The following is a 16,732-nucleotide window of genomic DNA, read 5'->3' as shown; positions in this document are numbered from 1 at the left end:
CATTGCTCCACAGGCTAAATAACTATAAGTGTTGGAAGAACCAGATAAAGGGGTTAAAATGGATAAAATGTATCCCAAAATAGTGCCTCATAATGCAGGTAGTCCCCTGATAACTACACTTGCATTGCTCCACAGGCTAAATAACTATAAGTGTTGGAAGAACCAGATAAAGGGGTTAAAATGTATCCCAAAATAGTGCCTCATAATGCAGGTAGTCCCCTGATAACTACACTTGCATTGCTCCACAGGCTAAATAACTATAAGTGTTGGAAGAACCAGATAAAGGGATTAAAATGGATCAAATGTATCCCAAAATAGTGCCTCATAATGCAGGTAGAGTCCCCTGATAACTACCCTTGCATTCCTCCACAGGCTAAATAACTATAAGTGTTGGAAGAACCAGATAAAGGGATTAAAATGGATCAAATGTATCCCAAAATAGTGCCTCATAATGCAGGTAGAGTCCCCTGATAACTACCCTTGCATTCCTCCACAGGCTAAATAACTATAAGTGTTGGAAGAACCAGATAAAGGGGTTAAAATTGATAAAATGTATCCCAAAATAGTGCCTCATAATGCAGGTAGTCCCCTGATAACTACACTTGCATTGCTCCACAGGCTAAATAACTATAAGTGTTGGAAGAACCAGATAAAGGGGTTAAAATGTATCCCAAAATAGTGCCTCATAATGCAGGTAGTCCCCTGATAACTACACTTGCATTGCTCCACAGGCTAAATAACTATAAGTGTTGGAAGAACCAGATAAAGGGATTAAAATGGATCAAATGTATCCCAAAATAGTGCCTCATAATGCAGGTAGAGTCCCCTAATAACTACCCTTGCATTCCTCCACAGGCTAAATAACTAAGTGTTGGAAGAACCAGATAAAGGGGTTAAAATGGATCAAATGTATCCCAAATAGTGCCTCATAATGCAGGTAGAGTCCCCTGATAACTACCCTTGCATTCCTCCACAGGCTAAATAACTATAAGTGTTGGAAGAACCAGATAAAGGGGTTAAAATTGATAAAATGTATCCCAAAATAGTGCCTCATAATGCAGGTAGTCCCCTGATAACTACACTTGCATTGCTCCACAGGCTAAATAACTAAGTGTTGGAAGAACCAGATAAAGGGGTTAAAATGTATCCCAAAATAGTGCCTCATAATGCAGGTAGAGTCCCCTGATAACTACCCTTGCATTCCTCCACAGGCTAAATAACTATAAGTGTTGGAAGAACCAGATAAAGGGATTAAAATGGATCAAATGTATCCCAAAATAGTGCCTCATAATGCAGGTAGAGTCCCCTGATAACTACCCTTGCATTCCTCCACAGGCTAAATAACTATAAGTGTTGGAAGAACCAGATAAAGGGGTTAAAATGGATAAAATGTATCCCAAAATAGTGCCTCATAATGCAGGTAGTCCCCTGATATCTGTAAAGGAATATTTTGGTCTTGTTAAAGTATATAGAGTCTAGTGATTTGTCCTCGGGAATCTGTTCATATGGTTGAAGTGTATTCCTGCCTGTAATGTGATCCATAGCTTCTCAGGAAGACACAGGTCAAGAGGTCATCTGATGTCTTGTGGGGGAGAAGCTTGGCTCATGTGGGTTTCCAATGCAACGAGTCTTTGTCTCGACATCTGGCATGCATTAAAGGAAAACCCGCGTGTTTTAGGGCCCTCCTCTTCTCTTTGTATAGAGGGGTGCTTGGCGCTTTTGGAGTTCAGAGTTTGCTGGTATCTTACAGGAGAACTGTGATATGCTGTGAACTCTCCGGCCGTTCAGGCTCTCAATAAATATCAGTGTATTGACAGGTGAATCCAGTTTCCCTCATTTGATGATGCGCTCAACATTGCTGCAAAGAAGTTTTAACTTCACAATAACTACACTTGCATTGCTCCACAGGCTAAATAACTAGTAAGTGTTGGAAGAACCAGATAAAGGGGTTAAAATGGATCAAATGTATCCCAAAATAGTGCCTCATAATGCAGGTAGTCCCCTGATAACTACACTTGCATTGCTCCACAGGCTAAATAACTATAAGTGTTGGAAGAACCAGATAAAGGGGTTAAAATGGATCAAATGTATCCCAAAATAGTGCCTCATAATGCAGGTAGTCCCCTGATAACTACACTTGCATTGCTCCACAGGCTAAATAACTATAAGTGTTGGAAGAACCAGATAAAGGGGTTAAAATGTATCCCAAAATAGTGCCTCATAATGCAGGTAGAGTCCCCTGATAACTACCCTTGCATTCCTCCACAGGCTAAATAAGTATAAGTTAACTGTTGGAAGAACCAGAGAAAGGGGTTAAAATGGATCAAATGGATCCCAAAATAGTGCCTCATAATAAGATTTGACATGGGCAAACAGGCTATTTCACAGGACACAGGCTATCTCAGACTTCCATGACATACACCGGGAAAACCACCTCACTTTGGCCGCTCACAGAGACCCAAAACACGGACTACAGACCTCCAGCATATCTACCTGACAAGCATACTTCCATAACCTCGCGCACCTTGGGACCCTGGGCCCCCGAACTTAAGCACTCCCCCACGGACTAAACCCAGATGATTACACCCTCAAGAAACTCGTGCCCCTGGTAACCTATAAGGGGGTCTATTTTGCGGTGCTTTACAGTCCGCCCATCGGACACCATAGTCGGACTTATTCACAGCAGCAGCACCCACCCTCCTATGGAGGATGTTCTCATGGCCCTGGTAACCTATAAGGGGGTCTATTTTGCGGTGCTTTACAGTCCGCCCATCGGACTCCATAGTCGGACTTATTCACAGCAGCACCACCCACCCTCCTGTGGAGGATGTTCTCATGGCCCTGGTAACACTTAAAGGTGGTGTATTTTGCGGTGCTTTACAGTCCGCACATCGGCATCCATAGTCGGCCTTATTCACCGCAGCACCACCCACCCTCCTGTGGAGGATGTTCTCATGGCCCTGGTAACACTTAAAGGTGGTGTATTTTGCGGTGCTTTACCGTCCGCACATCGGCATCCATAGTCGGACTTATTCACCGCAGCACCACCTGCCCTGCTGGAGGTTCACACTTTAACTTGTTTTACCCTCGTCTGCCTTACACATCCTCCCACACTTGAGCCATCCTCACTCGGACTAAACTCACCCACCAGAACCACATGCCCCTGGGGACCTTGAAGGAGTTTCACAATTATTTTTTTGTGGTAAAATGACTTTATTTAAACACATAAATACAACATAGAACATAGAAACATTAACATACAGGTATTTGCACACGTGAATGTCTAAAATCGGTACATTTTGGTCCACTTCCATTCTCCTCGACCTTTAATCCCGATTTAATTCCTCGTCTGTGGAAGACGACAATTCTGTGGTGTCATTGTATATAACGGTGCTAAGGGCCTCATCAGAGCTGCTTGTGTCCCCTGAGCAAATGTCTATTTCTGAGGCTGATTCTTCAGCTTCAGCTCCTGCTTGAACCGCTGCTTCTGCTCCAGATTTAGCTGCTGCAACCAATGACTCAGTAAACATGTTGCGTATCTCCGCAGCCTCCTTTATGTCCGGCATGAATGCATAAAACCTGTCAGCAGTATGCGTATTGTGGCACATAAAGTCGGATAGCTTTTTACGGTTCACCGGTTCATGGAACTTCTTGGCCTGAAAAAAAAATGAGTGGATGTAACTTGTGTCATGCGGGATGCAACCAGACAATATGTTATATTCTACTTACATTGTCAGCGAGGGCAGTGCGGAGCTCTGTGAACGTGATGGTACCTTGAAGCCCCACATCTTTCCATGCCATTCTCAAGTCGCGGCTTAAATTTTGTGAGGGTCCTCTCCCCTCTGTGAACAGGAAGAATTGGCTATGCCTACAGGCTAAGGATTGTTTTATCTCCATCCACCTCTTCATCCAATCGAACTCCTGTTTTGACAGGTGCAATTGCGCTTCCCCAAACGCATTGGCCGTCTTGTGTTCTTTGACGTGAATTAAGTAGCCATATTCATTCCCCCGTTTTCCCGCATCTATGAATTCAGCATTAGTGAGGTTGGCGTACACACCCGGGCGATGACCGTAGAGGCAGCTCCAATTGAGAGTGATGTACCCATAAAGCAAGTATGTTGCGTTGGTTGGATTGATTGCCATCTGTTCAAGAAGTTCTGGAATGCGCCTCTTAGCAGCAGTCATGCAGGACAAAAGGTCTGCCTGGCATGGCAGATTGTCTATTTTGTTCCGCTTCACAGCCATTTGGTGTACCACTACCTTTCGCTTCAGGGACCGCAGGCCGGACTTCACCTCTTGCGTGATATAGCGCAAATCGTGTCGATTTATCCGGGTCCACGGACATGGTGCGTCACACATGTAATTCACAAAATGTGCCACATTTTTCAGGTAAAAGGCAGCCGTTGTGACTTTCTTCCCAGAATCCATTAAGCTTCGGGGCCAGGAACGGATCCTTTTCACATCTCTAAGGAACAGCCAATCGCACACGAGTGTACGATCATGTATCATATACAGGATGAATGTTTTGATACGGCTGACCCTTGAAATTGTATTTTCTCTCTGCTTTGGCGTAGGGTCGATTCCATTGAGATGTTCCCCGTAAGCTTTGATGTACTCCTCCATGAGTCCAGGTAGCTTGATCTTCCGCATTGTATTCCCGCGTCCCTTTCCAGAGGACCCGGGGGAGAAATGGGGAGGGACCGATTGTTCAGCCGTGGTCGTGCTGCAGGAAGCTACAGCCACTGATTCATCTTCAATAAACTCAGTGTGTGTCTCGGCCCTCGGTTGATTTGTATTTAGTTGCTTCTGCAGCTTGTAGCGCAGGGTCCTCACCTCATTCAAAAGAATGTCCCTCTCAGCACTTGTTTCCCGACAGTACTGGTTTTCACAGACCGTATGTGGGGAGAGGGCTGGAGGGTGTCCCAGAACGTCCTCATCTGTATCAAATACATCATCCACAGCGGTTCTCATTTCTATAGCAGGGATACTTTGCCGGAGAGCCTGTAGCTTATCCATTGCTACTTTTTTCTTGATCTTACGAAGGGCCACACGTGCCTCCTCCGGGGATAGCTCTCTGTGATCTTTGATTAGATGGCGGTCAAGTCTGGTACCGTGATATTCGCATCCGACAATAATACAGGCATGGCACCTTATATTGATCCTTCCATTTGCAATTGACAGAATGATGCTCCTCTCCTTGGTGTTGTGCACACGGTGCGTGTTTTTCAGGTGCTTACTCAGAGCTAGGTAGGGCTTCTTGCACAGCGGACACTTTGGAGGCATATCGTATTTAAATGTGTTCGAACACAGAGTGCATATGGGCTTTTCATTCACATTTTCACAAGACAATTTTGGGTACGACAACGTGGGGATAACAGTACCTTCCGGGCGCTCCGTCCCGGGGGAAGAAAGCATTGAACCCATCGCACCTGCCCCCGGAGGAGGCAGAGGAATCAGGTACCCGGAGGGCGCACGGTGGACGGTCAGGGCGAGGCCGCCACACCGCGCTGGAGTCAGAGTTCCGAGTGTTCGAGCCGGGTCCCGGTGAAACGCAGGACGGAACACCCGGCAGGAGCCTCCAGCAGACCCCCCCGCGCGGTTCCCTCGTCCCTCGGAAGAGGCAGAGAGGTGGGTGTTTTTCATCTGCTGGCGGGTTGCCGGGGAGAACGCCCTGCTCGGGAGCCAGGCTCAGGGTGAGTGGCAGTGGGTACCCGCGCATTTGCCTTTTACAGCGGGAGCACAAGCTGGTCTCGGGGAGGGAGAAAAGAGAGGACCAAGGCCCTCCCCTCAAACACACCCCTCAATTTTGACAAGACAAACGGCAAGAAGAGTCCAATTTATACTCCCCTTGCATTCCTCCAGAGTCAGACAAAGTTAAAGTTAACTTTTGGAAAGAACTGTAGACAAGCGGTGAAAATGGATCAAATGTATCCGGAAATAGTGCCTCATAAGGCGGGTAGAGTCCCCTGACAACTCACCATACATTCCTCCAGAGTCAGAAAAAGTCAAAGTTAACTTTTTGGAGAACCGTAGAAAAGCGGTGAAAATGGATAAAATGTATCCGAAAATAGTGCCTCATAAGGCGGGTAGAGTCCCCTGACAACTCACCATACATTCCTCCAGAGTCAGAAAAAGTTCAAGTTAACTTTTGGAAGAACCGTAGAAAAGGGGTGAAAATGGATAAAATGAATCCGGAAATAGTGTCTCGTTATTCCGTGGTAACTCCCCTTGAATTCCTCCAGAGGAATCAATACTTAAAGTTTGGTAAGAACCATGATGGGGGTCCTCCATGCAACAATTGTATCCGATCCAAAGTGCTCACGCATCGGACGCATTCCTCCATGATTTCCCCATCATCAGAAATAGCCCGTTTTTTTCTAAGTGCTCTCAAAAACCGGGTTTCCGATTTCGTGCAGAAGGTAGCTTGGAAAAGATGAATGAAAATTGTTAACGGAGGAGGGGAGGTCTCAATTCCCCTCTACGTTGAAAAGTGCAACGGGTCAGTGGAAATGTCTCCGGGGCTTCCGCCGGAATATGAGCTCCCAAATTCGGCCCGGAACCTCCGGGAATTGGGTCCATTTCATCCACATGTGACTCCCCCATCAAATGTACATGAAATGGACACGAGGAAATGTACATGAAATGGACACGAGGAAATGTACATGAAATGGACACGAGGAAATGTACATGAAATGGACAGGAACTTCATTGTTGATTATTTTAACATGTAATTGACCGTTTTATTTACTTTTTTTTGCTTTCCACGGCTGGGGGTGCATGGCAGGCCGCCGATGAGCTCCCAAATTCGGCCCAGAACCTCCGGGAATTGTGGGCTAAGCTCCATAAACTGACAAAGTCACCCAGAAATGTCACTTTAATAGCCAAAACATATATAATACAAATACATTTAAATAGTAAAAGGTACAATTGTGCTCCTAATTACCCGCAATTTGATTTATATAGCCCCATGATAGTGAATAGTGTTGAAATGCCTGATTAATATGTTTGTCATGCAGGTTCACTGCTGTAAGCAGGGTCCCACACTCACAGGCAGAGATCCAGGGTGATGCACATGGCTTTCTTACCCAGGAATTAGTGTGTGAATGCTGGGTACAAGGGACTAGGAGGACCAGCAGGCTGTCACCCAGGCAGAGAGCTCTCTCCAGCACCTCACATGCTGTGAAGCAGCACTTGCAAGGAGAGGAGAGCTGGATCCAGGGTGATGCACATGGCTAAATCACCCCGTAATTAGTGTCTGGAAGCTGGGTAAGAGTGATGTGAGAGGACCAGAAGGCTGTCACCCAGGCAGAGAGCTCTCTCCAGCACCTCACATGCTGTGAAGCAGCACTTGCAAGGAGAGGAGAGCTGGATCCAGGGCGATGCACATGGCTAAATCACCCCGTAATTAGTGTCTGGAAGCTGGGTAAAAGTGATGTGAGAGGACCAGCAGGCTGTCACCCAGGCAGAGAGCTCTCTCCAGCACCTCAGGGACGAGGAGGACCAGCAGGCTGTCACCCAGAATCCGCTAATCCCACTATATCCACGCACCTTCCTTGAAGCTGACATACCAATTCCATTGTGAGGAAGTGTGTCAAATGGCAGGAAGCATTCCACGTTATGCATCTCCAAACACAGTCCCTAACCCTAACCCTTGTGAAGAATCTCATCACTATATTCCCTCAGCTGAAAGTCATTTACAACAATAGTTTGCTGAAGATTAAGTTTGTTTTAACCAAGGTATAAGGTTTTTTTAGGTGTGATTTTATGAATGATCTATTCTGTCAACATTTGATGAATTAGACAAACATTAATATTTTTAAATGTTAACAATTATTTTCTTAATGACATATTGTGCTAATGAAATCCTTGTAAATAAATGTCCAATGAATGTATTCTTGCATTCGATTTTTTGAATAAAAACCATATCCACCACCTGGTACTTCCAGTAATCGTCATTGACACACAATGTGCAGATATAACACAATCAAATGTTAATTCTGGTTAAAGAAATATAACACAAAATGTGCAGAAATAACAAATGAGTGTGTTCATCTTGGTTACACATTTATGACACACAATGTGTAAAATGTGCACATTGTGTGTTAGGGGCCTAACCCTAACACATTTTGTGTGTAAAAATGATTTACACATAAATAAACACAACACGTGTTGTCCCTGAGCACACTCTGTAGGTGTGTTGAAATTCAACACATGTGTCATTTTTGACACATCCCTTCTAAGAGTATACAGCAGACAGTAGCTAGCAATTTTCGACAGATACAGCCCACTCAAAAATATATTGTTTTATATAAAATTAATTTATATACTGTATATATATATGCAATTTTTGACATACAGCCCACTCAAAAATATATTGTTTTATATCAAATTAATTAATTAATATATATATATATATATATATTAGGGCTGTCAAACGATTACAAATTTTAATCAGATTAATCACAGCTTAAAAATTAATTAATCAGATTAATCACCATTCGAACTATGTCCAAAATATGCCATTTATTTATGTATATTGTTGGGAATGGAAAGATAAATGAAAGAAGGCGGATATATCCATTTCACATACAGTATCTATGTTTATTATAACATTTTTCTGCGTGTCAAAATGAAAGACAACCCACACACCTATCAATCATCAAACCGTGGGGTCTTAATTCATTACGTGTTGATTTCTATCAACGGGGGAGTACTTGATGGGTAATGGCTGACCTAGGCAGACAATACATAAAAACACATGGAGAATAATTACGATTGTGTGTGTGTGATTTTTTGAAAAATGATTTCTATCAAGTACAAATCCAAATGAGAAACATTGAAACAGCCTCAAAAATGTGATGTATTATTATTGTTAGTATTACTCACGTTGTGTTGGTGCAGCTGGTGCATGCAGTGTCGGTTGACAGGGCTCTGCAGAAATCTCAGGAGCCAGAAACTATTCAAACATGTCGTTATTATCAACAGTCAAATAGAGAAATACTGTTGAATGACACTTAGCATCTTCACTGTCGTCAGCAAACTGTACACGGGGCAAAAAGTCAAACATACACACCTGGAACAGTGATGTGGGTCTCTGTTGGCGTCGGGCGGCACACACCTGGAAGAGTGATGTGGGTCTCTGTTGGCGTCGGGCGGATGGTTCCGGCGGCATCAGAAACATCAGCTCCTTTGGGAGGGGCACACGTGTCTTTACAGGCAGAGCAGGGGCTGCATGGAGGGATGGCCAACAGACTCATCAACATGTTGGACAGATGCACAGTGCATGTGATTCAGGGTTTGAATGTATAGTAACATAATGCACTCCCTTCTACTAGTGAAGCCTTCAGTTGACTTTGTGTGGAGAGGGAAGCAGAAGATACTAAGAGAGAAAAGTGTGTCAGTTTATTCATATTATGGCAATATAGAAATAAGTAATTATGTTAGATGACCAAACATCACCCATCTTTACTTCACCTGCTGATCTCATGAAGAGAAACACAGTTTCTCATATTCAGGTTTAGAGAATCCATTTCATTCATTTAGTTTGGATTAATATTCAGCATTCAGTCATTACATCTCAGTCTGAGCAGGTGAGATAACTTGCACACTGCAAACATATGCGTTCAAGTGTTAGTGACCACAGCAGTTTAAATGTGTACTTTTCATTCAATCCAAATAAGAAAAAAAGCAGTAACTTACCCTCAACATGAGTGGTTTCAATTCATAGTCACTAGGACAACATGTAGAAGAGCACAAACAGACCAGAACATGGCCAACATGCAGCCTATGCACCCTTGTACCTGCAGCACATTTCTTCTTCACTATGAAGGCGGCATAGCCATCATCCCTGCTGTCCCAAATGTCTCTCCAGGTGTTTGTGGCGCGAGTGCTAAAGCCCACCAGCTGCTCATCCTCTGACACTGCTGCTGCAACAACTGTCTTCTTCGCCTCATAGTCCCGAAGTGACTGGATCTCCCCAAAGCCGAGGGCATGGCTCAGAAAAGACAGAAGGCTGTCCTTGCTGTGCCCCTCTGCCATGAACAATCCTGCAGCCTCCTCCTTCTGCTGCTTCCTGATCAAGTACATGGTATACCCAATTTCCTTTTCAAGGAGCCAGCGGAAGGACTTGCCAAAATGCAGGATGTATTCTCCAGCCACCTCCGTTCTATCAGAAGCACCCCCTCCTCTCATACGGACCAGGGTGAGCGCATTTTGCTTGACCACTGCCTCCTTCACGGGTGCATGCTGGTCCTGTAGAGACGGGTTGTCTTTGAGAAGCTGCATCTGTGGGACCCTGCCGCAGATATCCCAGCGGACCCTTGCGGAATGTGACAGGCATCCTCCCAGTGTTTTTGCATTTTATCTGTCAAGAAGAAAATATATATCAGTGAGTTAATGATGTTCACAGGTGGGCTCTAATAGAGAGCAGACATTATGGGGTTAACCTCTCAGCACGAGCTTTCACTAGCTGCACATTCACATTGTGCTGTGATAAATGTTGTGCTATATCACTTTGGATCAGATATGGCTGATTTTTGTTGCTGTATGTCTGGAGCTGTGTGTTCGTCGAAGCTATTTACACTTCAACTACCCCCCATGGGAACTAACAAAGGGAGCCCAGCCAAGGCTGAATTCATACCTCAACTGCCTTCGTTCCAGGATCTCAGCCCCCCCAGTCATGTGACCGTTCCAGGATCTCAGCCCCCCCCCCAGTCATGTGACCATTCCAGGATCTCAGCCCCCCCCCAGTCATGTGACCGTTCCAGGATCTCAGCCCCCCCCCCAGTCATGTGACCATTCCAGGATCTCAGCCCCCCCCAGTCATGTGACCGTTCCAGGATCTCAGCCCCCCCCAGTCATGTGACCGTTCCAGGATCTCAGCCCCCCCCCCCAGTCATGTGACCGTTCCAGGATCTCAGCCCCCCCCAGTCATGTGACCGTTCCAGGATCTCAGCCCCCCCCCAGTCATGTGACCATTCCAGGATATCAGCCCCCCCCCCAGTCATGTGACCGTTCCAGGATCTCAGCCCCCCCCAGTCATGTGACCGTTCCAGGATCTCAGCCCCCCCCCCCCCAGTCATGTGACCGTTCCAGGATCTCAGCCGCCCCCCCAGTCATGTGACCGTTCCAGGATCTCAGCCCCCCCCAGTCATGTGACCGTTCCAGGATCTCAGCCCCCCCCCCCAGTCATGTGACCGTTCCAGGATCTCAGCCGCCCCCCCAGTCATGTGACCGTTCCAGGATCTCAGCCCCCCCCAGTCATGTGACCGTTCCAGGATCTCAGCCCCCCCCCCAGTCATGTGACCGTTCCAGGATCTCAGCCCCCCCCCCAGTCATGTGACCGTTCCAGGATCTCAGCCCAATATGTATGCTGTCCAGCCTGTCCCTGAACTTTACGGCCGGCGCCTCCTCTCAGCCCATGAACCTTTCTCAAGGTTCTTTATTTGTCATACGAACATAGCTACAGTAGTTGTGTCGATGAAAATCTTAGGCCACAGGCTTCTCCAACAGAGCAACACAATAACACAGAAAAACAAAAATATATAGTGCAAGTAAATATTCAAAAGTAAATACAAAAATAAAAATAGTTTAAAAAAAGTGAAATAGTGCAATAAGAGTCTATATGCAAGCTATTGGAATGATATATTAGATAAATAGATAAATAATCACTAAGTAGCAGATGAATGTTATGGATGTTACAGCAGTGTGTGTGTCTGCGTCTATACTTTTGTATCCAAAAGTAAACTGCTGTTAACTTGTCCCCACGCTGTGTTTTGTAACAGTGATGGGTTAGTATCAGCGACGTGCAGTCAGAGCCTCACCTGTCATACTCCAATGTAACGGGAAAAACAACTAAAGAAAAACGAAAAAGTAATAATAAAATGTCTCCACTGATCTGTTTTGTAAGTGTGATTTCTGTTTGATTCCAATCGCTTTTTATAGTCAAAATCAGCAAATTTGCTGAGCTCCGCTACAACTACGGGTAGCGATGAGGAGTAGAGGCAGGGACGAGCTCTGCCTCTCGTAAGCCCACAGTAACTGGCTGGAGCGCGGGCACTCATTTAGCGCGAGCACTTATTTTGTGAGCACGCTCAAGCCAGTTACTGTGTGGTGAGGTGAGGCACAGATGAGCTCTGCCTCACCTCAGGTGCGTCACTGCACAGTAACTGGCTGGAGCGCGGACACTAAGCGCATGCCTGCAGCATCTCACTGTATGTCACACATGTAATGTTTGTAGATCCCTTTATTACATGTGTCCATATCCATAGTCTCTCTTAAGCAATTTCAAATGTTGTTTCCTTCTGAAGAAGGATGGAAAGGACAAGGACCCTACTGACCAGAAGCTTTTACAACTAGCAGAGGATGGTTTGATCCATCAGAAGCTTATATATAAACATCTAAATAGTTTGACCACTGTCATTATTTATATTAAAAAGATGTGTAATAAGACATGTTAGAAATCAAATGCTCTACAACAGGTTAATAACACGGTCCATTAAAGTAACAGGAGACGGCAGCATTTTAACAGGTTTATTAAAAACACACACACACACACACACTCCGCTTCACTTCTTCTTCACCACCGTCCAGCCGTCCTCTTCCTCAGGAGGGTCTGCTTTCCTGCTGACTGACGGAGCGGAGGGTTCACACTCCATCACCTGAACACACACACACTTTAGAATAGTAAGGTCCGTCTGATGTGTGTGGATTATACAGTAAACTCAGACAGAAGCAGTCGAGTGTAGAGACTTCAGTGTGTGTAAGACAAACCTGAGGTTCTTCATCCTCCTCATCTTCATCAGACTGAGGGGGGGGGCCCGTGACCTTTGCCCTCTCACTCTTCTTCTGAGACAAGGAGTCGATGGTGTTTCTGAGCGTTTGCAGCGCCCCCTGCTGCCACTGAGAGAACATCTGCAGCAGAGCGTCACACAGCTGCCACACACACACACATTATTACACACACAGTATTATATCACTAACTGTATACTGTGTACTACACATATAAACATAGTGTATTTCATGATATTTCCTTCAATTTCGAACATATACTATAATTATTGTCCAATAATAATAGTAATAATAGTGTGTGTGTGTGTGTGTGTGTGTGTGCGTGTGCGTGTGTGCGTGTGCGTGTGTGTGCGTGTGTGTGTGTGTGTACCTGAGGTAAACTCCCGTCCTCTACCACTGTGTTGAACTCTTGGTTCATGATGTCGGACAGGAAGTCTTCAACTTCTCCGCGCTGCAGGTCGGCTGCTCAGGAAACATTTATAATTGATATATTTTACGTGCAGTTCAGGGTTTCCGTTAGCCGGTAATTACCGGTTTTTAGCTGGTAAAATGTATTAAAAACCGGTAAATTCAAAACCTGCCGGTCAAAATGTCTGGTAATAATTAGGGAGGCTCCGGTAGATCGGCCGCCGGTCATTATCGGCCGATATTCACTGTTAATAGTTTGATCGGTGCTCTCAATAAAGGCCGATCAGGAGAGCTGGATCTGATCGATATGGACATAAACGCGAGTGAAGTATAACCGGACAAGCGAGAGAGATCAGATCAGCTGCTGAGTCTGATGGAGACACGCAGCTCTGCATGATCACCTGAAGCCCCGCCTCTGTTTAGCTGCAGGAGAAACTGACGGGCTGTCAGAGAGAGAGAGAGAGAGAGAGAGAGAGAGAGAGAGAGGGAGAGGGGAAAAGAGAGGATCCATTTCTCCCGTGTTATTATTCAAAGTTAATGTAAACTTTTGAATAATGTACGTTATCTACTACAAGTAGTTTGTTTGAATGTAATAATTTTGTTGTTTGTGGAATAATTTATTGGAAAATGAATCTGAACTTTTCGATCTGTAACGATTATAAACTGAAGCAATATAAAAATGAGACCATTAACTGAGTTTTAAACATCAGCATATCTGCTCATAGTCCGGTAATTACCTGCTAACGGAAACTCTGCTACACAACTCTTATTATTATTATTGAAATATGACCGGTAAGTTTCAAATTTGTCCGATAAAATAAATTCTGCCCGGACATTTGACCGGCGAGAAAAAATCCTGACGGATACCCTGGTGCAGTTATTTAACATGTCGATAAATAAGCCGTTGTTGTGACCACCTATTAATACACTGGTTCATAATTCATACATGGAACTACAGTTGGGGGTATTGTTCCCACACGGACATGTTATGTGTTTTCTAATGTTGTGTGCCCTCCTGACTTCACTCTCTTCTTCCCGGACTGCAACCGGACAACATGACCTAATAAAGTACCCTTTTGCACCTTCCTTGCACCGCCTCTGACTCCCTATCTCTCGGCACTACACCGTTAAATATTAACTTGTTGACAGTTTTGATAAATAAATGTTACCATGGTTACTTACCGTTGTCATGGAAAAACTGCTGCACCACATCCACCATCCAATCAGCTTTCTGCGTCCCGTACACGCCTCCAAACCCATTATCCACCGCGATCTACGCACGCACGCACGCACACACACACACACACACGCACACGCACACAATAATATATACAGTAGCAGTACTCTACCCTCTTGCACCTCATTTAGCTGTTCTTCTTGTTATGTGTTGCCTTTGCTTGTAAAGCGGATGGAGCACCAGATCAAGTATTATTGTTATTAAGAAAGACCGGAATGGCCTTATAAGGGTTCTGGTGAAGAGCTTGTTGTTTAAAGAGCTAACAGCCCGATGCTAACAGGCTAGCTGTTAGACCCGCAGCGACACTTTCTGTCTGTCTAACTGTCTGTCTGCTCGGGTTATATCTGTCTGTCTGCTCGGGTTATATCTACCTGTCTGTCTGCTCGGGTTATATCTACCTGTAGAACCGGCCAGCTGAGCAGCACCTGTCTCACCGCCTCAGAGAACAGAACACGTGATGCTGCGGGGGTCGCCATGTTGGATCACTCAGACAGAAGCAGTCGATCACATACTCCATTCACACTTCAAGCTCCGTGCTAGAGCTTTTCAGGCAGAAGCAGCAGAGTGAAGAGACAACATGTCCCGATGTCCAACAGTAGCCTCATCCCAATACCCCTCCTCGAGTCCTCCTTTCCCTCACTCGCGTCCCTTCCTTGCATCTTAGCTCCGCCTCCGTAAGATGCGAGCGAGGGACACGAGGAGGTGACGCGAGGACAGAGGAGTCCTCAGGTATTAATTGGGATGTCCTCGTTCACTCAAACGTCACTCTTAAACGACGTATGTTAATGATGACGTGCACAGCTGTATCCCCTCTTATCGGGCTGACTGAATAACCCTTTAGAACCGGCCCATTTGTTGTTAAATATTTATTTAAATTAATGAATCTTTCTCTTGTTAGTCACAGAATTCAATGTATGATGGTTGGTCCTGCTTTTGTGTTCCGTGTTGGTGTGAAATGTAGCCTACATTTAAATAAAAATATAATTATAGTAATGAAAGCCTTTTAGAAATGAATTGCACATAATCATTCCCACGGAGCTGTGAGCACTTATACATTTATGTGACGCTTTTCCACTCATCTTCCAGTTGTGGGTTTCCTCTGTTGAAATGGACCAGCTGTGAAGGTGGGGGCGGGGCTTTTATACGTGAGTAGTGAAAACACTTCCACTAGTCTGCTCATGTGTATCCTCCATTTCGTCTCATCCCGCACCCCTCCTCCCGCACCCCTCCTCGACTCCTCCATGTGCATTTCAGCTATTGGGACGTCCTTCAAAATGGCGTGTCTTGATCGATTTCCGGGTCAAGTCCCGGAGGAGGGGAAGAGAGGAGTCGAGGAGGGGTATTGGGATGAGGCTAGTGTGTGACTCAAGATCAAAGGTGTTATCATCGTTTGCTCAGCAGCTACAGTGTATAGAAGCAATGCAGTTCTTCTGACCTGAGCTCCTCCAACAATGCAACATATCATAACATACAAAATAGTGCAAGAAGTCTATAAACATGTAAATAGAATATGATATGTACAAGAACAGAATATTAAATTAAATACGGTTTATTACGGTGAAAACTTTATATAAATAATATGCAAGATGAAAACAGGAATGTTTATGGATGTTCTTCACAGAGTTCAGGTGTTTAATAGTCTTATTGTGAGATGAAACTGACTGAGTCTGGTGGTTTAGTCTTGATGACAGACGGGGTGATCTGTCTCTGAGTATGGTGGTTTAGACCTGATGCCGTACAGGGGGTGATCCGTCTCTGAGTCGGGTGGTTTAGACCTGATGCCAGACAGGGGGTGATCCGTCTCTGAGTCTGGTGGTTTAGTCCTGATGCCAGACGGGGGGTGATCTGTCTCTGAGTCTGGTGGTTTAGACCTGATGCCAGACAGGGGGTGATCTATCTCTGAGTCTGGTGGTTTAGACCTGATGCCAGACGGGGGGTGATCTGTCTTTGAGTCTGGTGGTTTAGACCTGATGCCAGACGGGGGGTGATCTGTCTCTGAGTCTGGTGGTTTAGATCTGATGCCAGACGGGGGGTGATCTGTCTCTGAGTCTGGTTGTTTAGACCTGATGACAGACGGGGTGATCTGTCTCTGAGTCTGGTGGTTTAGACCTGATGCCAGACGGGGGGTGATCTGTCTTTGAGTCTGGTGGTGATCTGTCTCTGAGTCTGGTATTTTAGATCTGATGCCAGACGGGGGGTGATCTGTCTCTGAGTCTGGTGGTGATCTGTCTCTGAGTCTGGTATTTTAGATCTGATGCCAGACGGGGGGTGATCTGTCTCTGAGTCTGGTGGTTTAGA

At 45.3% G+C, this 16,732-nt stretch overlaps 2 protein-coding genes across 3 annotated transcripts; both read right to left on the bottom strand.

Moving 5' to 3' along the window:
* Positions 1-3,311: 3,311 nt before the first annotated feature.
* On the bottom strand, positions 3,312-6,245 carry LOC117559427. Its single transcript, XM_034236192.1, has 2 exons — positions 3,730-6,245; positions 3,312-3,656 (listed from the first exon to the last, which is right to left on the bottom strand). The coding sequence occupies exons 1-2, from the start codon at positions 5,641-5,643 to the stop codon at positions 3,327-3,329; spliced, it is 2,244 nt and encodes a 747-aa protein (XP_034092083.1). The 5' UTR covers positions 5,644-6,245; the 3' UTR covers positions 3,312-3,326.
* Positions 6,246-12,517: 6,272 nt separating this feature from the next.
* Positions 12,518-15,089, bottom strand: tsr2 (TSR2 ribosome maturation factor). Of its 2 annotated transcripts, none has more exons than XM_034236191.1 (5): positions 14,833-15,089; positions 14,380-14,470; positions 13,160-13,251; positions 12,772-12,933; positions 12,518-12,659 (listed from the first exon to the last, which is right to left on the bottom strand). In XM_034236191.1, the coding sequence occupies exons 1-5, from the start codon at positions 14,908-14,910 to the stop codon at positions 12,567-12,569; spliced, it is 516 nt and encodes a 171-aa protein (XP_034092082.1). In that variant the 5' UTR covers positions 14,911-15,089; the 3' UTR covers positions 12,518-12,566. The 2 variants fall into 2 exon arrangements, with proteins under 2 accessions (XP_034092082.1, XP_034092081.1); XM_034236190.1 differs by having other exon boundaries at positions 14,806-15,073.
* Between the last annotated feature and the right edge of the window lie 1,643 nt (positions 15,090-16,732).

This window comes from Gymnodraco acuticeps, unplaced genomic scaffold (assembly GCF_902827175.1).
Source record: "Gymnodraco acuticeps unplaced genomic scaffold, fGymAcu1.1, whole genome shotgun sequence".
Classification (NCBI taxonomy): domain Eukaryota; kingdom Metazoa; phylum Chordata; class Actinopteri; order Perciformes; family Bathydraconidae; genus Gymnodraco; species Gymnodraco acuticeps.
Note: the sequence above shows the minus strand (reverse complement) of the source record. Positions and strands in the feature narration are given on the sequence as shown.

Excerpts from the sequence above, each read along its gene's own strand:
- tsr2 (XM_034236190.1), bottom strand. The coding sequence starts at position 14,910 with ATGGCGACCCCCGCAGCATCACGTGTTCTGTTCTCTGAGGCGGTGAGA. Across the intron at positions 13,252-14,379 it reads GCAGTTTTTCCATGACAACG|CCGACCTGCAGCGCGGAGAA; the intron begins GTAAGTAACCAT and ends TTTCCTGAGCAG. Across the intron at positions 12,934-13,159 it reads AGGACGGGAGTTTACCTCAG|CTGTGTGACGCTCTGCTGCA; the intron begins GTACACACACAC and ends TGTGTGTGGCAG.
- LOC117559427 (XM_034236192.1), bottom strand. The coding sequence starts at position 5,643 with ATGAAAAACACCCACCTCTCTGCCTCTTCCGAGGGACGAGGGAACCGC. Across the intron at positions 3,657-3,729 it reads GCACTGCCCTCGCTGACAAT|GCCAAGAAGTTCCATGAACC; the intron begins GTAAGTAGAATA and ends TTTTTTTTTCAG.